The sequence below is a fragment of the Diospyros lotus genome, chromosome 12, assembly GCF_014633365.1.
Source record: "Diospyros lotus cultivar Yz01 chromosome 12, ASM1463336v1, whole genome shotgun sequence".
NCBI classification, from domain to species: Eukaryota; Viridiplantae; Streptophyta; class Magnoliopsida; order Ericales; family Ebenaceae; genus Diospyros; species Diospyros lotus.
This window is the reverse complement of record NC_068349.1, coordinates 34505077-34531841: the sequence shown is the minus strand read 5'-3', so window position 1 is coordinate 34531841 and position 26765 is coordinate 34505077. Positions and strand designations below refer to the sequence as shown.

Here is a 26765-nt window from a genome sequence, read left to right as displayed (position 1 = left end):
TCTTAATTGTGTCTCCCTCATTACTTGAACTTTATTATGTTTTAGTTTTTTTTTCTAACTTTGTCTTTTTTGTTGGGTGCACAACCATTGTAAGATCTTCATCTTAGTTACACTCATATTCTCTGTGTGTTCCACGATCCGACATTTTGAGCTATAAAACAAAGATGGTCTTATAGTCATCTGATGAACTTCTTGTATAACTTTAAGGATTTTACAATCGCATAAAATGTTATATACCCTTCTGCACATAAACTATTCTGCACGTTAACTATCCTGCCTTGATTTTATTAGTAAGATCCTCCATAATCTTACATTCTTTTTGAGGATATTGAAATTGATTTTTCTTGGGATAACTTGATCTCCAAGTCTCTACATCATCCATATTTTTATTTTTATTGAACTCACATTCCATAGCTTCAGTTTTTGTCCTCTTCTATACTTAAAACCTTTTGATTCTAAGGTGTTTCTCCATAATTCAAGTTTAGTATTCACACCTTCTTTTATCTTACCCACCAATACAATATCGTCTACGCATAGCATACATTAGAACATTTCATCTTGGATGTTTTTTGTGAGTTCATCCATTACAAGAGCAAAGAGATACAGGCTCAATGTATAGATCCTTGTAAGGTGTTTCTCCATAATTCAAGTTTATTATTCACACCTTCTTTTATCTTACCCACCAAAACAATATCGTCTACACATAGCATATATTAGAACATTTCATCTTGGATGTTCTTTGTGAGTTCATCCATTACAAGAGCAAAGAGATATAGGCTCAATGTATAGATCCTTGACGCGATCCACTTGTAATGGGGGAACTCTCAGTACGTTCTCTACAAAGTCCTGACACACATTTATGATTGGTGGGTGATACATGCCCTTAATAACCTGTATATAAGTAATCCAGACAACTTTTTTTCCTCTTATGCCTTCAGCAGAACTTCTTTGAAGATTCTGTCAATGGCTTTTCCAAGTCTATAAATATCATATGCAATTTGTTTTTGTTTAGCTCTGGACCTTTCCATTAGACATCTCAATTGAAACGATGAGAAAAGTAGCTCATTAACAAGTAAGTTCCATAAACCAAGAGTTTAGATTTCCTAAGTGATTGAACACAAGCTCTCATGAGAGGAAAATATAACAAAGAACAAACATCTTGTAAGCGTTACCATAGAGTAAAGGCACACTGAAGATTTCATCAACCTATGTCCCTTTTGATAGGGATAAGGATAGAAATATTTTGATATTGTTTCTTATTTTGATTTTAAAGATTAAATTTAGATTTAGATTAGGATTTATCTTGTTATTTTGATTTATCTCCATTTTTTTTATGATTATATATATTATAGGATTTGAATTAGAATCATATTAGAATTTAGATTCCTAATCATACTATAATTAAGTTTAGTTTTGGCCCATAAATAAGTCTCATGATGTAACTTTCTAGTCAGCTCTTGATTATTGAATGCATTCGTATTGATTCCTTCCTTGGCTATTCTTTCTTCTTCTTCTTCTTCTTAATCTCTGCTCTTTCTTCCCTACTTTCTGCAATTCTTTATTGCTGTTCCGCTTCATTGCTTCTTTGTGCATGTGGAATAATAAGATTCAAATAAAGCTCAGTGTTCAAAGGCAAAAGGTGTACTGAGATGCAAAGGTTTCTTGGGGCCAAGGTGCAGGCCACGGGCTTGTTCCTTAAAGATGTGAGGCGTGCTTATATAATCCAAAATGTTTATCAAAGGTTATATGCCATTTTCTTAATTTGTAACTGTGGAAGGGTGGTTATAAAATCACATAATATGAGTGACAAGTAACCAACACTGTTATAACATCTAATATTACTTTTGTTAATAACAACTACTATTACTTTTAACAGTGTACAAAAAGCGCAACCAAGTCCTGTTCAATACATGGTGTCAAACTTAAATATTATAAAAAATAAATTGATAAATTTACAATGATTTTTTATTGAAAGAATAAACTTAAAACGCATTATAATGAAAAAACAAATAATTGAGCTTTATTGCTTGTATTGCCATTTTTCTTCCCCTGCTTTTCACAGATGTGCTCATCCTTCAGCTTTATGCACACATGTCCCTACACTTAGAGATAGATGGAGGCAGCAAGAGGTAGTGAGAGAGGGAGTGTGTGTCTGGATCCTGCATGCTATGGACCAAAAGAAGCTACCAAAATGTGAACCTGTCACCACGAATGTATAGTGGTGTCTAGCCACTGAAAAAAATTACAGTGTTCCTATGAGCAATAGATTCTTTGGTTCATGGAGCTCACTCGCTGGAGGCTCATGGCGCATGAAGACTCCAGCTATTCTTTGGTCACTCTCCTCTAGGTCACCTCTTTCTGATTTACAGGGCATATGGCTTCTCTCTTCAAATTACGTGTGCAAGAAGAGAAGAAAGTTCTTGCTTGAAAGGCCAAAAGTCCACTGTTACAAATGTTTTAAGTTTGTAGGGTGCTTTTTTTTTTTTCCTTTTTGCTTTTAATATCTTAAACTGCAGAAAATCAATGGTCAAGATTTAATTTTCTGCAATTAAGTTTACAACCCAACAGTTAAATAAAATAAAAATGAGGTACTCACCTCCGAGCCTATGCATGTGCCTCATTTACTGAGGTGCACAGCGGTGCACCTGTCTCCTGGGAATCTTTGACAACTATGATGAAGCTCTCACGACTAGAATGATATAGTTGCAACTGACTTTTCTCTATAATGTTCATGTTCTGAATTTTTTCAGATGCCACCTTAGTATGTGAAAATTGATTTTTCTCTATGAAGCTTTATGTGTTAAATCTTTTCATACCCCAGATGGGTATTTACTCTCTGATATCCTTGACAGCATTCCTAGGATAAACTTTTTCTTGTCAAGCACTTAGGTAGACGAGAGCATTTGCAGGCTAGGCTGCTTTCTTTTCCAGCATCGCTGAATTTCTCAACTCCTTTCCTGCCATGCTTTTAGTGACTGGTTATAGCGTACTGGCCATGTCTTTTCCCTTTGTGTTGCAATTCTTTAAATTTGAAATCCAAATCAAATTTCTTATTGCCTTATCTTGAATCTTGGTTTGGAAAATGTTGGTATGTGAACTCTTCTGCAGGGAAGATAGTGCAGAATACAGTTGAAGAATGTCGAGATGCTTATGCAGTTTGGATTAAAACCGTATGTACTCCTTTTCTTTCATGTCTGTTGATTTGCTGTACAATAGGATTTGATTGTCTTTTCAATGGCTCATATGTTCTATTTTCTTACAGGCACATGAATTGTTGAAGCAAAAGAATCTTGAAAAACAAGGTAGGATTGTAAAGTGATAATTGTATGCAACTAGTTACTGTACTATATTTTTCATGCTTTAGGTGATACGATTCAAGGAGAACTCACTCCTCCTTCACAGTAGGCCCATCAGATGATTTGAGGATTGTTCAAGTTGGTGAAGCAAGGCAGGCTAAAATTGTGGAACCTTTGGGAGGTTCAATGGCAGCGAGTGACTTAAGGGTGTCAGAGACATTGCCAAATTCTAGTGAAGCTAGTGGACTAGTTAGTGATCCCCCTATGGAAGAGAACTCAAGTGGTGTCATTTCACTTGCATCCTCATTTAGAGATTATATGGCGAATTTCTATTCATCACTGAAATCTCAAAGCCAAGTTCCACTACTTATAGTGATCGCCTTTGCTGTGATTCTCCTTTTGATGCAGGTAAGCACTTGTTTATTGGTACATATATGTTTCAGATTTACCTTAAAGTAATTGGGTTATGTTATTCTTTCATATAGATTAATAGTTCATATTCTTTTTACGGATTGCAAGTTTAGCTGTCTTTTTCTTGTCTGAAGTTGTTCTTGCCTTTAAGGTGTTTCTGTTTTTAGATTTCTTGTTTGAGCCAATCTAATATGTACTGCTGCTTAACTATGCAAATGCCATACTGATAACTGTTGGAAAAGTTAAAACATAAATCTAGATTATCTCTATCATGGCGGAATAATCTAAGTGATAAGGTTTTTGGGTGGTTACAAGAAGAAGTGATAAGAGATATACAAACTGAAGTGATAAGAGATAAAGAGATAAAGTTGTTCCAGATAAGAGATAGGAGATAAGAGATAACGCTGTTCCAAAAAAAACAGGAAGGATCAATTCAGCAAATTTAAAATTTCTTTGATCATCTTTATCATTTAAGTCTAGTTTAAATTTGTTTTTAGTATTTATTCCTGTATTTTAGGAGATATTTTTAGGAAATCTTGTGTATATATATCATCTTGAGTTCAATACAAGAGGAGAAAACATTTACAATTAATCGAGTAAGTTTTCCTTTATATTCAACTAAATTCTCCAAGTACTCGAGTAATCATTCTATTTACTCGAGTAAAACCTCCATCCCTCGACTTGTTTCAATTTTGTTCATGGTATTAGAGCCACCAGTTCCTGTAGAGGTCTAAGTTGCAAATAATGGCTGAAAATCAATCAACGGTGACAACTAGTGAAACATCTACCATTGGTTCCATTCCAGTTAGAGTTACACAGATGCCTGTTGCTTCAATATCCCTTGACAACCATTCTCTTCAAATTATTCAGCACAAACTAAATGGAACCAAGTTTAGAGAATGGTTTCAATAAGTTTTGTTAGTCATCAGGGGTAAAGGAAAAGTTTGATATCTTACAGGAGCAACAAACACCTATGCTTGATATTGAAGCAACAACCTACAGTATTTGGGATGCTGAGAATTCCATTGTCATGGCTTGGTTAATAAACTTGATGGAGCCAAAGATTGGGAGCACATATCTCTTCTACAAAATGGCTAAAGAAATTTGGGAAGCAGTGCAGGAAATTTACTTCGACATGGAGAATATTTCCTAATGCTTTGAGATCTGATCAGCAATCCGAACAAGAAGACAAGGCAATCTCTCAGTCACTGAGTATTACAATGTTTTGATCGAGTTATGGCAGGAAATTGATCTATTCTATGAGATTAGTTGGAAATGTCCTCAGGTTGGAGTAAAATACAACAAGATATTGGAAAAAGAACGCATATTTGACTTCCTTCATGGTCTAAACACCGAATTGGAGGGCATATTTGAGTACTTGGAGCTAAACCTTTTCCATCCATTCGAGAAGTCTTTGTAGAAGTAAGGCGAGAGGAAAGTCGGAAGAAGGTAATGCTAAATCCATCTTTGTTTTCTAACAATGATGTCAGCCCACAAAATTCAGCTCTTGCTACCTCAGAGATGAAGGCTATTGCCTTACCACATGGTGAGTCCCAAAAAGACAAATAGTGGTGTGACCACTGTAACAAATCATATCATATAAGAGAGACTTGCTGGAAAATCCATGGCAAACCAACAAATTGGAAATCTAAAAATCAAAGGAAGTCAACCCAATCCGCCTATATGGTAGATTTAGAAAGTAGGAAGTCCACCAATTTGACTTTTATCTGCAAATCAATTGGAGCTTTTGCAGTAGTTACTAAATCAGACAAAGTTGTCAAAAACATTTGATCCTACAGAAACTCCTAAACCAATAGCATCCCTTGCCAAACAAGGTACTCCAAAACAGTCGTTACTTTCTCAAAAACTTACGACATACTCTTGGATTGTAGATATAGATGCATCGAATCATATGACAGGTTTAGTTGATGTCTTATCGACCTATGAGGCATGTGATTGGGATGTAACAGTTTCAATGGCTGATGGTACAATATCTCTGGCTAAAGGGCAAGGATTAGTTTATTTAGCAAACTTAGCCTTAAAATCTGTTTTACATGTGCCATACTTGAAATGCAATTTATTATCTGTGAATAAGCTAACCAGAGACATGAATTATATGGTGACATTTTTGTCCATCTCACTGTGAATTTCAGGACCTGTCTTTGGGGAAAATAATTGGTAGTGCTGAGAAGGATTGTCTTTACTACATTTCAGGATTATGCAAAGACCTAGATCCAGAGGAATTGCAAGTTCCTTAATTCTCTTCCCCCAAAAGTGTTTGGGTGTACTGCCTTTGTTCATAATCATCATCCTTCTCATTCCAAACTTGAACCTAACGTTCTTAAATGTGTGTTTGTTGGTTGTTCTCCTACCCAACAAGGATACAAGTGTTATTGTGTCCTTGCACCCAAAAATTTCCTTGTTTCATGTGATGTCTCATTTCTTGAGCATCAACCCTTTTATCCTAATATCTCTCTAGATGGGGATATTTCTAGTACAGAGCAATACTGGGATCCTACTATTTCTCTTCCTACATCAATTCTTACTTCTCATTTACAAGCTGATATTTGAATTGAAATAGCTAAAACAATCACTATTCCTACCCAAACCTAGGTGACCAATCAAGGGGGATAACAATTTCCTAAAAAAACAATATTGGTTTATTCTAGAAGGCCTGTAGTCTTCAGCAAGGTCCATTGTCAAATCTGGAGTCAAAACCAGTGAATGAAAGTGTGGAAGAGGTATCCGCAAAAATTGATGATTTGGAGGTACCAATAGCACTTCGAAAAGGGGTAAGATCATGTGCTAAATGCCCTATTTCTAATCACTTGATATATTCAAAATTATCTCCACAATTCAGGGCATTCATTGTTAGCATTGATGAGATCAAGGTTCCTAGAGATATATAATGTGCTCCATTGGACTCAAGGTGGAAGGCAACAATTATGGATGAAATGCAAGCACTAGTAAAGAATAACACATGGGATATTGTGGAATTACTTGAGAGCAAGAAGGTAGTTGGCAGCAAGTGGGTGCTTACGGTTAAATATAAGTCAGATGGAAGCATTGACAAATACAAGGCTAGACTAATAACTTAGGGCTTCACATAGATGTCAGGACCCTAGGATTTATAATAGTTTACAGTAGAGTTGAGTGTAGCAGATTATCTGATGAGGTTCATGTGTCTAATGTGGAGGAACAAGCACTTGTATACTTGGAATGATACGATGGTCGGTGTTCGAAGAAATGGGTGTAACTTTCGCATACGGTGTCTGTTTTGGGCCCATGACCCCATTTCGGAAAGCTCGCGATGAGATGCATCTAACTCATTGCTCTATCGTGACGTATGATGGATTTTGGCCATTTGAGATCATTTACAGTGTCAAAATTGCAGTTTTGTGTTTTTAGTTCATTATTTTAAACGTTTCTTATTTCTATTTAGTAAGCAGTTCATTATTTTAAACGTTTCTTATTTCTATTTAGTAAGCCTAGCCCGTTAAGGGACTGCTGGCCCAGTAGGTTTTATGTTTTCGCCTAGTTAAAGACATCTATTCGCATTGTGGAGTTTTTGGTTGCTTGTGAAATAAGAAAGACGTTCGTTTTCTTAGTGCAATCCATATTCGAGTGTGTTTGTTTATAGTGAGTTGTAGGTGAGCCTACATCATTATCCCTCAGGAGTAGTTAATTTTGTTAATTTGTCAGTGGTAGTTATTTTGCTGCTTGTAATTTCTATTAAGCTATTGAAGTAGCTATATAAAGCTACTAAGGTTGTTATAGATGCATTATCCAAAAATATCAATTGAACTTTTGTTTTTCTCTCTCCAAACTCTCTCTCTCTCTCTCCCTTTCTCGTATCTATCTGTTTCTCTCCCACCTTCTCTTTCTCCCTCCCAATTCTCTATGATTTTCCCTTATTCTCCTTGTTTCTACCACCTTTTCCTGTTTCCCCCTCTTTTTCTCTAATTATGCCCTAATTTTTCGTAAAATCGGCCCTAATGCTCATCTAAACCCTAGGAAAACCCTAGAATCATGACAATTTAGTATCAGGGCAATTAATCCTTGACTGTGATTTCGATTTGATTTGAAGGTGAACAGAGTCTACCGTTCCTCTGTTGTGAATTCTGGAAGTTCGTGTTCAGATTTTGCAGGTGGAATCGGTTTCAATGATTCCGACGAAGGAATTCTTTGCTAAGAATCTGGAAGTTTTAGCAATGATTAAAGTCTAGGTTGTGAAGGCGTGTAAAGGCAACCTTAGTTGTGGAGACAGGTGTATTCCTTAGCAGATCCTACGAAGCTGAGCTAGGCAATTTTTGATCACCTCTCGGTTCGAATTGGAAGGCGACATCGAGCCCTAGATCCTTGGCTGTGACTCCTACGAATTTTCAACGACAATTCCGATCCGACTTTTTTTGAACGCCGAAGTAGAGTAAGCGACTCCAGCAATGAATTCCGACAACTTCTAGAGCAGTCTCGGAGGCCAGTTTAGGTTGTTGAATGTGAGCTCTAGAATCGCTTTCAGAGGCAATTCCTAGCTGCGACTTCATGCATCTAATCTAGTGGTGATTATCAAGCGGCAGAAGATGCGAAGCAGTCCAAGCGATTTCTGACTGCTGATTTCACTACGATCATAATCAGTGCAATTAGCCTTTGATTTCTTTTGCTTGTGCAAATTTCGACAATCCTAGCGGCGAAATTTAGAGACAGATTCGAGGCAATTTTGATGATGATTTCAACAAGTATAGGAAACTGTTGTAGCAAACAAGTTAGGAGGTGGAATTGGATATATCACCTTGCAGTTTATTTCGATCGAAAATTGAAGGTCGTTGATTGGTGAGGTGGTCAATCCTAAGAGGCAGATTCATAGGCTGATACTCGGCTACTATAGTGGACTTCGGTGAATTTTCGCGATCGAGATAGCGAAGCAAGGTCAAGCAATTCTGGCGAACCAGGTGTTTGAGATAGATTGGGTCACAAGAAGCAGAGCACAACAATACTCGGCTCATAATTTAAGTGAAGTAGAGCAATTGATCAGAAATTCTTGATCAAATTTTGATAGCAAGGACTAGACTGACTGTAAGAGGTGATGGAAAAGAAGTTTGATAATGCGAACAATCGAATGCAATGGAAATAGGTAGTGTGATATGCGAGTAGATGCAGGAATTTTTCATAATGCTGTCTAAGAGGTATTAGTTCAGTATTCTAGCTGAATTCTTCTACAAGTCGGGAAAAGATGTTTCAGATAACTATCTTGGAAGTTCTAATCAAGAGATGATTGATTCAAACAATCAATCATCAAGATTGAATGACCGTAAATATTCCGGTGAACAGAAATAAAAAGATGTTACTGAATTACCTACATTTGATCAGGAAGTTTAGGCTGAAAAATCAGTCAATGGTGAGGAAGTTGGTGGTAGAGCTCTCCCGCAGGATTCTGATTTACAAGAATATGAGGAACAAACTGAAGTGAACCAATCAATGGTAATTCAAGATTTTGGAGATGAAGAGAAGATCAGACAAGGAAATCCATGTAGACCACATTTTACAATTGCAGGAAGCTGATGATTCAGTTGACATGTAGGCTATAAATCAGATTGGAAATGAGAACTGCGATGAAGATAGATTTCATGCATTTGATTTTTTGGACAAGAATATTGATTCATTAGATATTCTGGCTATAAATCATGTTGGGGATGAAGGTTGTGATGGAGGCTATGTTTCAACTATTGAGGAACTTATGGAACTTTCTCATCCCTTCCTATGCAATCAAGAGGTCCGGATAGGAATGGTAGTTGCATGAATAGTCACTAGGACGTCATTGGAGGAGAAATTTGTTGAATATAAATCTTGGGTGTACGACAGCGAGCAGGAAACAACTCAAGAGGAAGAGTTTTTTGTTGTTTTGTTTATTCAAATTCCAGTTGGTGAGCTGTAGTCTCTTGGCTGGCAAAGAAATTTGTGTCCCTTACCATCATTGGAAATGGTATGATTGGAGATATATCCTCATATTGTCTAATGTTGTGAAGGTGCATGGATTTGATAAGGAAATATGGAGACGACATGTAATTGGAGGAAAGCTATGGAAAAGAACTAAAGCAGGCTTTATGGTTGGAAACAAGGTATTTCATGAGTTGGACAATTCAATTTTAAGAATTCAATTTCTCAAGGAGGGTTATGGTATTTTGTGTTAGTAAAGCAAAATACAGTTCTGGAGATGCCAAAGAGCATGGCGTTAACAAATAAATCTCTAATGAGAATTCAGTTAAGGGAAATAGCTAAAGAAGCCAAAAGTTTTGCTGTGTAGAACAAAGCTCTTGGTGCTTTGTTTGTTCTTATTCTAGCTGACCAATTAGGATTTTTGTCTATTGTATTGAAGGATTGATTGATGACTAGGATTGGTGTCGCAACAACTCCTAGTTCTGATGCTCTCAAACAACTTTTGTCTGAGTATCCGAGGTGAGTCCACATTTCTCCATTGCTGCATCTAAAAGTTATTGCAGATATTTTTGCAAGAAAGGATGGCAGTTGGTCTGTCTAGAATCCATTAACTACCGCTAAGGATGCATGTCTACCATCCTTAATGTCCCTAGATGGTGATGAATATTAAAGGAAGTTGTGGTCACAGGTAGCCAATCCTCTGGACTCAATCCAGCCCACATTGAAGGAGCTGTGATGGGGAAAGTTGGTGAGAATAGCAGTTTGCAGGTTTCAACTGCTCACTATGACCAACAAAGATTGATTGATTCTAATTGTGTTCCAGTTGAGGTGTACATGAGAGCTATTGCAAATTTGTTATGTATACAGAGGTTTTTCAAGATGTCTCCATCCAAGTTGTGGAAGAGATAGAGAAAAAAGAGCTAAGATTGGGAAGCTATAATGTTCTTAAGCTATTTACAACACTACTACTCCATCTTTTAGAGAGTTGTCTTGTGAGGTCTTGCATTTCTAGAGGACAAGAAATATTTCAAGGTGGGGGGAAATGTTAGGACCCTAGGATGTATAATAGCTTATGGTAGGGTTGAGTGTAGTCCCTCCAGTGGAGTAGTTAATTTTGTTAAGTTGTTGGTGGTAGTTATTTTGCTTCTTGTAATTTCTATTAAGTTGTTGAAGTAACTATATAAAGCTACTAGGGTTGTTGTAGATGCATTATTCAGAAATATCAATCGAACTTCTATTCTCCTCTCTCCAAACTCTCTCTCTCTCTCTCTCCTTGTATCTGTCTGTTTCTCTCCCAACTTCTCTTCTTCTCTTTCTCTGTCCCGATTCTCTCTGATTCTCCCCATAGTCTCCCTATCGATCTCCTTGTTTCTTACGCCTCTTCCTGTTTTTCCCTCTTTCTCCAATTTTGCCCTAATTCTTCCTAAAATCAGCCCTAATTCTTTGTTGAAACCCTGAGAGAACCCTAGGATCATGACAACAGATTTATGGAATAGACTATGAGGAGACTTTTGCTCTAGTTGCCAAGTTAAATTCAATGAGTCTTACTTTCACTTGCTACTAATTTGGATTGGGAATTGCACCAACTAGATATTAAGAATGTATTTTTAAATCGCGAACTAGAAGAGGAAATCTACATGATAATACCTCCTAGTTTTGAGATGGAGGACAAGAAAGAGAAGGTATGTAAACTAAAGAAATCCCTATATGGCCTTAAACAGTCCCCAATAGCATGGTTCAAGAGATTTAGTATAACTTTGAACTGACTTGACTACAAACAAGGGCAAGCTAATCATACATTATTTACAAAACATGCAACAGATGGAAAGAAGACAATTTTGATTGTATATGTAGATGATATTATCAACACAGGAGATAATAGTCAAGAAATAGAGAATCTCAAGAGGCAGTTGAGGATTGATTTTGAAGTTAAAGACCTAGGAAAGCTGAGAGATTTCCTAGGAATGGAGGTGGTTAGAAGTAAAGAGAATATATTTATTTCTCAAAGAAAGTACACCCTAAATCTTCTAAAGGAGACAGACAAACTTGGCTATAAACCTACCAACACTCTATTAGAACAAAATTGGAAGTGTAAATAAGAAGATAGAAGTGAACATCAAGTAGACAAAGGGAGATATCAACGTTTAGTGGGGAAACTAAACTACCTATCCTTCACTCGTCCTGAGATTGCATATGTTGTGAGTGTGGTAAGTCAATTTATGCATTCTCCTACTAAAAGACATCTTGATGCTGCTTGTCACATTCTTAGGTATCTTAAGGGAACATCAGGAAAAGACTTGTTATTTAAAAGAGTGAGGACAAAGGAATTATGGGATTTGTAGATGCAAACTAGGCTGGTTCTATTGAAGACAATAAGTCAACCTCTGTTTTTTGCACAAAATTATGGGGTAACCTAGTTACATGGAGAAGCAGGAAACTAATTGTGGTAGCCCATAGTAGTGCAGAAGCAGAATATTGAGCTATTGCTCAAGGTATATATATGAGGTAATTTGGCTTGAGAAACTAATGAAGGACCTAAACATATCTATATCTACTTCAATAAGACTATACAGTGATAACAAGTCAGCAATTAGTATTGTGAATAATCTGATACAACATGACCAAATGAAACATGTAAGGATTGATCGACATTTTATCAAAAAAAAAAAATCGAAAATGGAGGTATTAATCTTTCCTATATTCCTACTAAGTCTTAGGAAGTAGATATCCTTACAAAAGCTATGTCAAGACAAGGATTTGAATCAATTAGAAGTAAGTTGAAAATGATATATATCTATTCACCAGTTTGATGGGGAGTGTTGGAAAAATTAAAAGATAAATCCAGATTATCTCTATCATGGACGAATAATCGAGTGATACGGTTGTTGGGCAGTTACAAGAAGAAGTGACATAAGAGATATATAAACTGAAGTGATAAGAGATAAAGAGATAAAGTTGTTCCAAATAAGAGATAGGAGATAAGGTTGTTCCAGAAAAATAGGATCAGTTCAGCAAATTTAAAATTTCTCTGATCATCTTTATCATCTAAGTCAAGTTTAAATTTCTTTTCTGTATTTATTCCTATATTTGAGGAAATATTTTTAGGAAATCTCATGTATATATATCCCATCTTGAGTTCAATACAAGACGAGAAAACATTTACAATTAATCGAGTAAGTTTTCCTTTCTACTCGATTAAATTCTCCAAGTACTCGAGTAATCCTTCTATTTACCCGAGTAAACCTTCCATCCCTCAGCTTGTTTGAATTCTGTTCAATAACTATAATTATCACTCTTCTTGTTGTTGTTTAATGGTTGTCATTGTTGTCTTGCTGTACAATAGATGCATTTGTAAAGTTATACTTCAACTGTTACCTACAAATTTATTTTTCTGTTTGAGTTTGATTTCTTATAAAAGAATAATTGAATATGGACATGCATGAGTAAATTCAATAGAGTGATATGTTAGATTAGATTTATTACACAAGTGACACAACAGAGTTCTCTTTAGATTTTTTATCATTTTCATATTGATTCTGTTCTTGTTTAGCAGTTTTTGCACTCAATGGTTAAGTGGTAATTTCAACTGTCACTTAATAAATGAATGATATTTTAAAATTTTAGTATTGTTTTAATATTGCTATAGGTTTTGATGGGCACAATTGAATTATATTCATGACAAGGAAGCCAAATTACATATATATATGTGTGTGTGTGTGTGTTTGTGTGAATACCTTTTTTGGTCAAACTGATAGAAGTATTTTTTGTGAAACAAACATGGGGAATTGGGCATGTCCATATATTGTCATTTTATTTTTTCTTCAAACCGACCAGTTGATGGGTATGACTGCATCTGCTGGTCAAGCCCAGTTTGAATAAGGAAGTAATTTTTCCTTCTTGTCTGGTGTTAAGACATGGTTAAGTTGGCAGATATCTTTGACCCTCTGCAAGAAAATCTGTCTTCCCCTGTAAGATAAATTTGATGGCAAATTAGTTGGTTCTGTTTTGAAATAGTATTTGGTCACGTGATGGTGGCAGATGCGGCAAAATTAAGTAGTGTGTTGCTTAAACACAATTGGCAGAAAGTTAAATGAACTTCAAGTTGAAGAGAAACTTAAGCTTATTTATTAGATGAAGCCAATTTCTACTTCATTTTTGCTTCGCCAATGTTGAACTGACCAAATTAATGTACTTCAAATATGTTTTGACTTTGGTTCCAGATGATTTGAAATAAGCTAACTGTATTAATCTATGCCTGAGCTCAAGTAATATCTCCTTTCCTGCATTTCCAAGTTGGTTTTGGCACCTCCATTGAGCAGTAGTAATATAAAATAATGCATTATTAGAATTCATTTTTCATTGCTTTCTTAATTTTTTGATAAATTAAATTTTTATCTAAGCTCAAGTAACATCTCCTCTCCTGCATTTTCTATGTTTCATGCTTAATGCTTTAATTTTGTGATAAATTTGTACCATATAATTTTCGACGTGTCTTGCTAATTCTTGCACACCATAGGTCTAGCAATCTTTTCCCAGAGTACCATGTCTGAGAATGATCAGAAACTTGACCTCCAGAAACATGATATTTAATTATTTGAAAAATGTATTTTTATTTGAGAAAACTAAAAAATTGAAGTTATATCGATTATTATAGAAGTATAACTATTTGGCACAATGCGTTACATGATAATACCGACACTTTGTAATATTTTTTGAGAAAATATTGACGAGGCAGACGGCTGATTGACAAACCAAGGAATTGCGCATGTCGTTTGTCTCTCTGGTCTCTACCCTATTTTGTTGCCACTTTGGAATAGTAGGCATTTGTTAAATATAAATGAAAATTACCAGCTTTAGTTATTCAGAAGAACAAAATAGACATTGATGCAGCAATGTCTAACATGTTTTGTAGTGTAATGAACATAAGACTAATGATCTAGTAATACGTAACAGAAAAGCTAGACAAGGATAGAGGTGTTGAATGACATTTGACAGGCATGCGTTGCAGCGGAGTGGCAAATAAACTGAACTGTGACTGGCATGCATAAACAAAAAGAACAGGGTAAAGAGTGGCAAATATAACGGGAAACAGACAGAATAACCTTATCCTTCCCCATGCAACAATAATGCATAAAAGAAAGGAGTTGCCCCTGTGGATATATTGTTGAAATCAGACCATTGAAATATTTCACATGTTTTATAATGATATTTATTTCAAGCCCGATCTGAACTCCAATCCTTTTTGAATCTGGAGTTTAATGCTGGCAGGCTGTTAGACAGACTGTTGGCTTTACTCTTATTTATTTTTTGTTTTGGGGAGAGGCATTGGGTTGTCTTGCTTTTATCATGTTTGGGATAAATGAGAAGGCAAATAACATGCTTCGAAGCATATAATTCCCCATTCCATTTGCAAGTGTGATTAAAAGTCCTTAGGAGGAGCTTAGCATCATTGACACAGGAGATTTAGCATTAGTTTTCTGGATTAGTTGTGTTTGCCAGTTTTCAAAGAATCTAAGTGTTAACTTTTGGTCTTAGGAAGACTTTCTGATGGGAATGGGTTTAATCCTTTAATTACATCCTTTAATTTGTCCAAGGAACATGTTAATTCCATAATTTTTCCAAATGGGTGGTCTGTGCATTTATAAAATTTCAAGTTTAAGCATCCATAGGATGATATGATGCAATATAGATGAGCTGGTATCATGTAGTAATCTATATGATCAAAAACTAATTTGCCTTGTCATATTTGTAGCATCCTGTATTTATGTACCAAAGAATAGATTATATCATCTGGGGCGATCTTGGACCAAACTTGACATGCTTTAACCATTTAGTTTTTTCCATTTTTCATTCTTTCATTGTGTGGACTTATTGGAACTATTTTCTTATCTATCCTAAGTTCCTAACAATGATGCTTTGATTCCGTACAACAGATGTCACAAGTAAATTTTAAGATAAGTCACATAATAACAGAAAATGACTGATATTATATCAATTACTAGACAATTAATTCAAATTTTTATCTTTTGGAAGTATCGGTTAAAGTCCATTAGTATAGGAAATCTTTCTGTAGTTATTTTTTGCTCTGCAGCATTTGTTTACTTAACTTACCCACCCCTGAAGTACAATGCAATTCGTTCTTTATGATTTAGCGACTTTGCATATATCAATTATTCCTTAACAACCTTGTTAATTTAATAAAGCCTTGACATTGTCAATGTTGTTCTGTCTTAAAGAAATAAACGTTCTCTTGTTTTATCTTAACTTGCTTTTAGTTTGGATGTCTATTTGTAACTTGTAGAGGTAGTCCAGGGGTACCAATAATTTACGTTCCTTGATACAGACATATGACATGCAATGGTAAACTTAATCGATTTGGAGCCTATATTACAAAGGAATCACACAATAATAGAGTGAACTTGAGAATTATGTAACTATTGTTGCAATTTTTATCTCCGTTGGCTTTCATAATGCTGTGATATCGCATGTGTCACAAGACTGTTGCAAGGCCACTTATGTTTTGCTTGATTATGGAGCAGTACCTAGTTTTTATGATGCTTACAGATGGCAGCATTCTGGCTAGTTGATATGATTACCTTTATGTTGCTACAACTTCCTCTTGGTCTTTGACAATAATTAGCTATCATGTATTGTTAATAGCACTGCTTCCATATTTTAAAATAGCCTGTCAACATATGTTGTTCACACTAAAGTTCTGCATCTGTTTATGGAGCCGAGTGTCAATTTTGAAAACAGGGGAAAACTGATTGTTTTGTTGCTTCTCCATTTTGCCTCAACACTTTCCGGCACATAAAAATTATAATTATCATTTTTTTTTTTTTTGGTGTGGTTTTCATTTGCTGCAGCTGAGCATAGTCGTCCTACTAGCTAGACCACAAAAAATCCAATTAATTTCTCAAGCAGATTACATGGGCACGGTATACAGTTCAAGTGAAAGAGTGCCCGGAATGATGGATTTTCTGGAGAAGCGGATTCATCATCTCAAGGATGAGATGGTCACGATAGAGAAGCTGCTTCAAAAGATGCAGCAGGAGCATGCATTCTTGAATGCACAATTGAAAGATCTAGAGCACTTCAGAAGGCAGAGGAGTTGATACCTAATTGTACATGCAAATCTTCCCTGCTTGGAAAAAAGATGAAGTATGTAATCATTCATTTGATTTTGGGGTGAACATATGCTTTTGCTTTTGCAAGTTTCTTGTGTTTTTTAGGTTTTGCAACCTTACTTTCTACGTTTCTTAGTTCAATTGTAAATCTGAAGATTACATACCAATAAAAGGCTGCATATTGGTTGCGGATGTAAACTTGTGTTTTATCTTGTAGCAATCACAAGGTGAGACCTTAAAGTTTCTTTTAGTAATATTAATTAATGGGCTAAACACTGCTGCCCTGAGGGAAAAAAGGGAGGACTGTCACATGTACTTCTTGCTAGGTTTTTGGAGACTTCTGAATAAACTATAGTTGTACACTTAGACCCAATTGTGGACCATAAATGGATCGAATGCCCTGCCCTGCCCTGCCCTTCACATGGTGTCTGGACAGAGAATTAATGCCTAGTAGAGTTTTTGAATTTTGATCCCTGTTTTAGGAAACCTGAGCCAATAGAGGCGGCAAAATTAGATGTCACTCCAAGTAAATGGTGGTAGTGTCTAAGGTTATATAATCTTGGATTTACTTTTTAAGCCTATGTTTGGCAGAGATTTAGTGGTGGAAGGGAAGGGAATGGAATGGTATTAGAAGTGAGTGGAATGAAATTAGTGAAATGGAGGCTTCATATGTTTAGCTGTTAAACATTTCACATTCAAAATGTTTTTACATTATTTTTTGGTTTCTAAGTTGCAAATGGAAATATTTTCCAAAAATTAGCTATATGTATTTACATGTGTATGTATTGTGTCTTTATCTATATATGATCCTTATGAATGCATATTTACACATTAAGAATCACCGAGTGTTAGATTAAGCTGCATCCATGTATATTTGTAAGCACTGAGCCTTTTTTGATACTTTGTTAGTTGATGGAGATTTCGTCCACGTTCATTTGGAAAATAACCTAAACCTAAAGATTGAAAGTGATGAATGCGTCTATTTACTGTTGAGTTTTTTTTTAATAGAATCCATGTGTTAAAAATTTGAGTGGAGGAAATGGTTTTCAATTCAAGCTAGATAGCTTGATTGAGAACTATCTCTCAATAATTTTATATTAAGATAGTGTTTGTTAACTAAAATATGGACCGAAAAGGTAAGAGATGAAAAGAATTTTAGAATTTTGTTCTTTTCAATGTGTTTGCTAAATTTATTTGGTGGCTCTTGAAAAATAAATCACGTGATTTTTTATCTGTTATTTTTCAAATATGTTTATCCGTTCCCCTCTTTCAAATAAATATATCTTGAACCTTATAGATAAGAAAAAATGATGCATATATCTTTTAGTGCATTCTAAAAAATTTAACAAATAATTTGATAAAAATTTTGAAATGTTTCATAGCTTTATCTTGATAATTCTATATCTTGCCTTGAAAAATATTTTAATTTTATCTTGATGAATAATGTTATGAGTCATGATTAATGACGGTATTATCAGTTATGTGGTGTTTTTTTCATTAGAGGAGGCAAATGAGATCATGTACTATTGTCTTCTCTACTTAGCACATCTTCCAATAAAGATACGACACAGATGATACTATCATAGTCATGACTCCTCGCATTATTTTATTTTAATACAATTTTATCTTACTCATTTTAACAAATATTTTTTTAAGCAAAATTAGGAAGTCCATCCATTGAGATTGTAGCCTATCATTGGGATTACTGCCCTTGCACGGTCTTCCGTTACTTGTATCTTCGATTTCGGCAAATGAAGTAAATTGTAGGCGGACTTTCAGTCTTTGTTTAGGCCGAGTATCAAATTCATAATCTACTGGTATTAACCCTAACGTATTACTTATTCGCCACTTGACTTATATTTTGGGGGCTATAGTATATCATTTATAAATAGGTTTGTTGGGAAAATAATCTTGCACGAAGCCAAAACACTTTCTGTTAATAGCGAACAAATTGAATCACAAGTGATAGCAATAAACACAAGAACAGAAAGTTAAACTTCCCTTTAAAATACTAATGAAGGTTATAGCTTATTCAAGGCTCAGATCTGTATATCATCACCTACAGCGAACCAACGAGAAGCTCTCCCAAACCGAAGTCCAATCGGCCCAGCTCGGTACCAGCACACAGCAAGAAGATCACACAGAAATGGTTCACACAGAGACCCAACGAGTTCAACTAGGTTTCTCTTCTTTTTCACACTATCGTCCCATCGAACCCACATAGGTTTTATAGCCATCAAGAGATAAACCGAAACCAGCAAAAAATTCGTCAAAGGAGGATAAAGGAACCAGGCTTTCGGAGAAGATAGAAATGGCAAGATAGGAGGAGAGGATAAGCTAGGGTTTTGGACGGAGTCGCAAACGACCAGAGAAGAAGTAGGTCACAAAACGAGAAACAAGTATTATATACCTGGGAGAGGGCTGGCCGAGCTGGGCTTCAATTTGGGCTTGAGTTGCTGGGCCAAAATTGGCCCTGCCTCCTCAAAGGCCCTTTGGGCTTGCTTCTCTATTTGGTGACTTGCACATTGGGTTGTATCCACACAAAAGTGGCTCACATGATCATCATAGCCTTGGGATGTTTGGTATCACAAACAACAAATCTCCACCTTGATACCAAACATCCAGCAAATTGGAACCCACCGAGAATGCACAAAGAACACGCATAATGCACTAAGCAAAAAACAAATAAATAGCACACAGCAATATAATAGCACTCAGCATAAAAATAGCACACAGCAACAGCACATAGCTTATCAGCACTCACACAGAACTGATTATGTTATTTTACCAATATTTAAGAGTGATAAACAACTCCTAAATTTTGCTAATGTGAGAACCTTAGTACCCATATCTGAGGGGTTATAATCAGTCATAATTTTCTCCAAATTAATAGTATTTTGAGACACTATGTCACGTATAAAATGGAGTCTGATATCTATGTGTTTAGTGCGTTCATGAAACATGGGATTTTTGCACAAATGAATAGCTGACTGGCTATCTGAATAAACTACTACATTACTCTTTAAAACACCCAGTTCTGTGAGTAAACCTTTAAGCCATAAGGATTCTTTAATTGCTTCAGTTGCAGCTATATATTCTGATTCAGTGGTGGATAGTGCAACAATATGCTGAATTTGGGATTTTCAACTAACACAGGATTTACTTAATGTAAACACATAAGAGGAAGTTGATTTCCTGTTATCTCTATCACCAGCATAATCAGAATCTGTGAATCCTTCTAATTTAACTTCTTCATTTGTGATTTTATACACTAAACCTATATCACAAGATCCCTTCAGATATCTTAATAACCACTTTAATGCTTCCCAATGCTTAGGACCTGGGTTTGACATAAACCTGCTAAGTGTGCTAACTACATGAGCTAGGTCAGGTCTAGTATACACCATTAAGTACATAATTGACCCTATGACATTAGAGTATGGCACTTTACTCATATACTCTTTTTCTTCTTCATTAGCAGGTGATTGATCTCTTAATAAAATAAAGTGGCTTGCTAAGGGTAAGGAGACTGGTTTACACTCATGCATGCCAAATTTCTTTAAAATTTTTTGGATATAAAATGATTGATGCAAAAACAAAATGGAAATAGACCTGTTTCTTTTGATTTCCATGCCTAAAATTTTCTTAGCATGTCCTAGGTCTTTCATTTCAAATTCTTTGTTTAAAGTTGTTTTGATCTTATCAATCATTTTTATATCTGGACCTATTAAAAGCATATCATCAACATATAGCAGCAAGAACACACAGTAATTGTCATGATGCTGAAGATAAAGACAGTAATCAAAAGCACTTCTTTTAAAACCAATGGAATGTACAAAATTATCGAAACGTTTGTACCATTGTCTAGGAGACTGTTTCAACTCATATAAAGATTTTTTCAGGTAACACACATAATTAGGATTATTTTTATCTTCAAACCCCTTAGGTTGAGTCATGTATATGTTTTCTTCTAGATCACCATGCAAAAAAGCTGTTTTGACATCCAATTGTTCTAGTTCCCAATTAAAGTAAGCAACCAATGCTAACATAACCCTTATTGTGGTATACTTAACAACTGGAGAAAAAATTTCATAGTAATCTACTCCTTCTTTCTGTGTGAAACCCTTGGCTACTAACCTAGCCTTAAACTTTACTGGTTCAGCCCCACTTGCCCCTTCTTTTACTTTGAAAACCCATTTGCAACCCACTAAGGATTTGTCTTTAGGCCTAGGGACTAATTCCCACGTTTGATTTTTATGAAGTGAACTCATTTCTTCTTTCATTGCACCAATCCATTCTTTAGCATTTTCATTTTTAATAGCTTCTTCTTAAGTATTTGGCTCTTTATCTACTAGATCTTGGTAGCTAGCATACCCAATGCTAAAATCAGTTTCCAATCTTTTAGGGAGTCTTTGTGGCCTTCTTTCCCTATCTCTTGCTAATTGATAGTCATTTAGGGAATCTGGACTTTCTGTTTCTTCTTCTAGCTTACTCTCATTTTTATTAACCTGATTTTGTGCATTACTCTCCACCTCATTTGGGGTATTATGGATAAAAGTACTAACTTTCTCCACCTTGCTCTTAGTGTTTTCTAGCTTGTTTTCATTCTCTAAGTTTGAGTCTTCCTTAAGGCATGGCATTTCCGATTCATTAAAGGTGACATCCCTACTGATTATGATCTTTACACCCTTTTGGCTTCTATCCCATAACCTATATCCCTTTACTCTTTCGGGATACCCTAGAAAGACACACTTTCTAGCTCTAGGTTCTAATTTGCCCTCATTTTGATGTATAAAGGCAGCACAACCAAAGGTTTTTAAAACAGAATAATCTGCACATTTTCCATACCATTTCTCATAGGGTGTATCACCACTTAAAGCCACCGAAGGTGTCAAATTACTTAAATAACAAGCAGTCACTATAGCTTCTCCCCAAAATGATTTTGGCATACCTGACCCTAGCATCATGCACCTAACTTTATCTAACAAAGTCCTATTCATTCTTTCAGCCACTCCATTTTGTTGTGGAGTGTAGGGTACAGTTCTATGCCTGGTTATGCCACTTTCAGCACATAAGTTTTCAAAATCAGAATTACAAAATTCTAGGCCATTATCGGTTCTTAAATATTTCAATTTTCTCCCTGTTTGATTTTCAAATTGTATTTTCCATCTTTTAAATTTTGAAAATGTATCTGACTTTTCTTTTAAAAGATATACCCATACACGCCTAGAGAAGTCATCAATTATAGATAGGAAGTATCTATTTCCTCCAAAAGTAGGATTAGACCTTGGTCCCCACAAATCTGCATGAACATACTCTAGGATTCTAGACGTTTTATGATTGCTAGAGGGGAAGGAGAGTCTATGGTGTTTACCTAGGACACAAAAGTCACAGAATGGCAGGTCTGACACTTGATCCTTACCAAAAACACCCTTATCACTCAGATATTTGAGACCCTTTAAGCTAATGTGTGCTAACCTATTGTGCCATTTTTGTGTGTGATCCGTGTTAAGAGAGACAACAGTGGGAGTTATATTACTTAACACTTGTACATTAGTTAAATAAATTCCATTTTTCCTTACAGCTTTAAAAGCCCTAAGTGCACCCTTAAACATTTGGATCATCCCATTTTTAATCTCACCTGTGAACCCCAATTTTTCTAGTTCCCCAACAGAAATTAAATTTCTACTCATTTGAGGGATATATCTAACTCCAGTTAATACTAGCACATAGCCATTTTCAAATTTAACAGTTATATCTCCTACACCAGCTACTTTGTATGCCACATTATCACAAGTAACAACATGCCCATTATCAGAATCATATAAATGTGCAAACCAGTGTTTTCGAGATGTAACATGAAATGAAGCACCAGAGTCTACAATCCATTCATGCAAATAGGTGTTCACAGACAAATTAATTTCAGGTGAATCAGAGTTTACTAACATATAAACCTCACCAGACTCACCTTCAGAAGACACTACATTTGCCTCATTATTTTCCTTCTCATTTTGTTTATTCTTTTCTATATAACAATCTTTTATATAGTGCCCAGGCTTTCCACAGCCATAACATTTTCTCCCTTTTATTTTTCCTTGGGACTTAGACCTACTTCTACCCTTTTGCTTGCCATTCTTCTCAGAATTCCTAAACTGTGATCTACCCCTACCTTTTACCATATGAACTTCACCATTTCTTTTCTCATTTTTTAGTTCCATTTCTCTACTTCTAAGAGAATCAATAACAATTTCAGGTGACAATGTATCTCTACCATATTTTATTGCACTTTTAACTTCTTTATAGGTTTCAGGTATGGAATTCAATAAAATAACGGCTTTGTACTCTTCAGACACTGTTTCACCACAATTTGTTATATCTTGAACCAATTTATTGAAACCATTTAGATTTTCATCTAAGTCCTTAGAGGGTTCAATTTTGAAACTAAAAAATCGTTCAAGTAAGTAGAGTTTGTTAGGAGTAGACTTCACAAGGTATAGAGACTCAAGCTTTTCCCACAATTCTTTAGTTGTGTTTAATCTCCCTACCTTTCTCAAAACAGAATCCGAGAGATGTAAAATTATGGAAGTGTATGCTAATTCATCCATTTCCTTTTGTTCTTCAGTTATATCAGAAATTTCAGTTTCCTCTCCATCTTTAGATGTACTAGGTTTAGCAAAACCGATTATAGCTTTTGAAACTTTCTGTTGTACTAAAATTCCTCTCATTTTTTGTTGCCATATTGAAAAATCACCTTTACCATTAAAAACACCTAGTTCAAAATGTTGTGTTGCCATTAGATGCACAAAGCAAAACAAAAAATGCAACATATAGATTTTTCAGAATGCAATCAGCAACTAAAATAGTCAGGAAATAACAATTATATTACACAATTCCAAAATCAGCAAGTTCACAAAGAAATCAGCAAAGTAGATAATCCTAATATATCTATCAGCACGTAATGGTTACCACCACAAGGTAACCCCCAATCCTAATGACCACCCCCACACGATGGCCTGCTACTTGCTGAAACAAAATTAGGGTTAGAAGAGTCTTACCAAACTGACCGGATTAACAGTCAGTAAATTAAGAGAGACAAACCATTGAGGTTGGGCTGATAGTCGAAAAGCCTCGCACGGTCGTTGGTGCTGCCACGCACCGTCGCCGGAGCTGCACGCGCCGTCGGCCGCCGGTTGGCCCGAGCTACACAAGCCGGTCGCCGAGACTCACCTCAACGTCGGGAAGCCGACGAAGGGTCTCACGCACCTTAGAACAACCGGAGTGGAGAGATCGAGTAGGATTTTCGAATCAGGTTAGGGTTTCGTGAACCTTCCCCAGACTCGAACGCAGTTACGCAACTAAGAGATCGATGATCTCTTAGTCTCCAAACTCGGCTCTGATACCAGTTTGTTGGGAAAATAATCTCGCACGAAGCCAAAACACTTTCTGTTAGTAGCGAACAAATTGAATCACAAGTGATAGCAATAAACACAAGAACAGAAAGTTAAACTTCCCTTTAAAATACCAATGAAGGTTACAGCTTATTCAAGGCTCAGATCTGTATATCATCACCTACAGCGAACCAACGAGAAGCTCTCCCAAACCGAAGTCCAATCGGCCCAGCTCGGTACCAGCACACAGCAAGAAGATCACACAGAAATGGTTCACACAGAGACCCAACGAGTTCAACTAGGTTTCTCTTCTTTTTCACACTATCGTCCCATCGAACCCACATAGGTTTTATAGCCATCAAGAGATAAACCGAAACCAACAAAAAATCCGTCAAAGGAGGATAAAGGAACCAGGCTTTTGGAGAAGATAGAAATGGCGAGATAGGAGGAGAGGATAAGCTAGGGTTTTGGACGGAGTCGCAAACGGCCAGAGAAAAAGTAGGTCACAAAACGAGAAACAAGTATTATATACTTGGGAGAGGGCTGGCCGAGCTGGGATTCAATTTGGGCCTGAACTGTTGGGCCAAAATTGGCCCTGCCTCCTTAAAGGCCCTTTGGGCTTGCTTCTCTATTTGGTGACCTGCACATTGGGTTGTATCCACACAAAAGTGGTCCACATGATCATCATAGCCTTGGGATGTTTGGTATCACAAACAACAGGCTACACTGGTATAGTAAGAAAAAGTATGTACAAGTGTCACAAGGAAATATTGGGGGAACTTAAGATATGAGTAACATGAAATTGTGAGAATAGGTAAGAGTTTTTCAGTTTTATCCATGCAAAACAGTGTTTCAATTTAATTGAATAGACTATTCCATCGTTATGGATATAGACATTGACACCGAGTCACGTTACTAATTCCCTAAGTTGTTTTTATATAGCCCAAAATTAAAGTTTATCTTTCAATGGACAATTTACTAGCTTAGGGCTTGTGCTTTTTACTATTTTCAGGCTGTTTGAGTTTTTAATTTTTCAAAATACTGAAAATTTGTTTATTTTTATATTTTTAAAAATAAAAAATTTATAAAAAAATTAAAATAACAAAAAATTATTTTAAGTGTTTTTAGTAAAAACATTCTCAAAAGATTGAAAACGCGAAAAATGATCTTCAAAGAAATTTTTTTTTCTCTCTCTACCCATTTCTCTCTTCCTTCCTCTTCATTCTCACGCTAAGCCACTGCTTGAAGCCTCGATATCCTCTAAATCTACTTTTCTCTATTGTCGATTGTCATTGCATTCTTCATCTTTGCCATCACTGCTGCTTTTCTCGTCATCGGCGTGTTGCCTTGCCACTTTAGCCACCGCCTCTCATCTCTTGCTATCGCCTTGCTTCTCTCGCCCCTGCATCCTCCGTTCCAGTCACCGCTTCATCTCTCGTCGTTGACTGTCACTGCATCCTCGACTTTGGGTGTCGCCTCGCCTCTCGTCAAAGTATGATTGTGCTATTTTGGGACTTTTTGCTTGTCTGCAACATCTGCTATTTTGGATCTCTAAAATTAGAAAGAATTAAAAGTGAATCAAGAATAAACATAGAAATAAAATAATTTATGAGTGTAATTTTATTTTAGTTTTTTGAATTTTCAAACTATGTTTATTTCTGGTATTTGTATTGAAGTTTGTAATCGTATCCCACTTGTTATTGAACTGTTTGATGCAATCTTATCATTCACAATTACATTATGTAATTATCAGTCCACGTCTTTAATTTTTATTTTTATGCTTCATATTTTTTTGTCAAGTCAATTTATTTATTTATTCATCTTTTATTATTGTAATGGAAAAAAATATTACAAGATTCACTAGTTTAAAATGTATATATTTCTTAATAATATATTAGCATTAAATAGTTCTAATTTATTGAATAATCAAATTCATTGAGTAAAATGTCATAAAAAAATTATTCTCAAAATTTCAAACAGAATGCGTTTTCTAGTTTTCTGTTTTGAAAAATAATTTTTTAAAATGACAAACCAAACGCTTTTTCAATTTTCTGAAAATAAATTATCAAAATAGAAAACTAAAAATGAATTCAAAAGTTAAAATTAAAAATTGAAACGCAAAGAGAACGAACCCTTAGTTTTTGAACAAAAATTCTCCAAAGGGCTTTGCTTAGTGAGTGGTCGCTTAATGCACTTTATTTTCAGTATTAAGTACTTCTATTAATTAATAAAAAATCTTTAAATATTAAAATAAAACATATTAAAGAAAAATACTATCGGTACATCATGGTGTACATCTTAGGCTACATAATGATATTTTAATATCTAAAATGTCCTCACCCAAGGCACAGTGAGACGAGGGGTATTTATGTCATTTACATGCATTGTGTAGTTCAAGATGTACATAAATGATGTACAAATAACATGATTCTATATTAAATATATTTGATGGGAACTGAAATATAATTAATGGATGGAATTTTTTTTTTTTTTTTAAAAAAAAGGGTGAGTGTGGACCACAAGGACTTTTTGTGATGGTGCTTTCATAGCTTTGATGAAACTCAAGAGCGAGTTGGGCTCTTTCAAGTGGGGAATAAAACATCCCATTC

General features: G+C 35.5%; 1 protein-coding gene across 3 annotated transcripts in view; it reads left to right on the top strand.

Annotated features, from left to right (window-relative positions):
- LOC127813892 (protein VASCULAR ASSOCIATED DEATH 1, chloroplastic) overlaps window positions 1–16966 on the top strand; it is a 102455-nt gene extending 85489 nt beyond the window's left edge. For 2 of the 3 annotated variants that reach the window (XM_052355002.1, XM_052355001.1), the window contains exons 15-18: window positions 3109–3170; window positions 3263–3302; window positions 3403–3704; window positions 16508–16966. In XM_052355002.1, the coding sequence (XP_052210962.1) occupies window positions 3109–3170; window positions 3263–3302; window positions 3403–3704; window positions 16508–16756 (653 nt within the window). In that variant the 3' untranslated portion in view covers window positions 16757–16966. The remainder of the gene's footprint in view (window positions 1–3108; window positions 3171–3262; window positions 3303–3402; window positions 3705–16507) is intronic. The other variant, XM_052355003.1, reaches the window with a different exon arrangement.
- Window positions 16967–26765: the final 9799 nt, after the last annotated feature.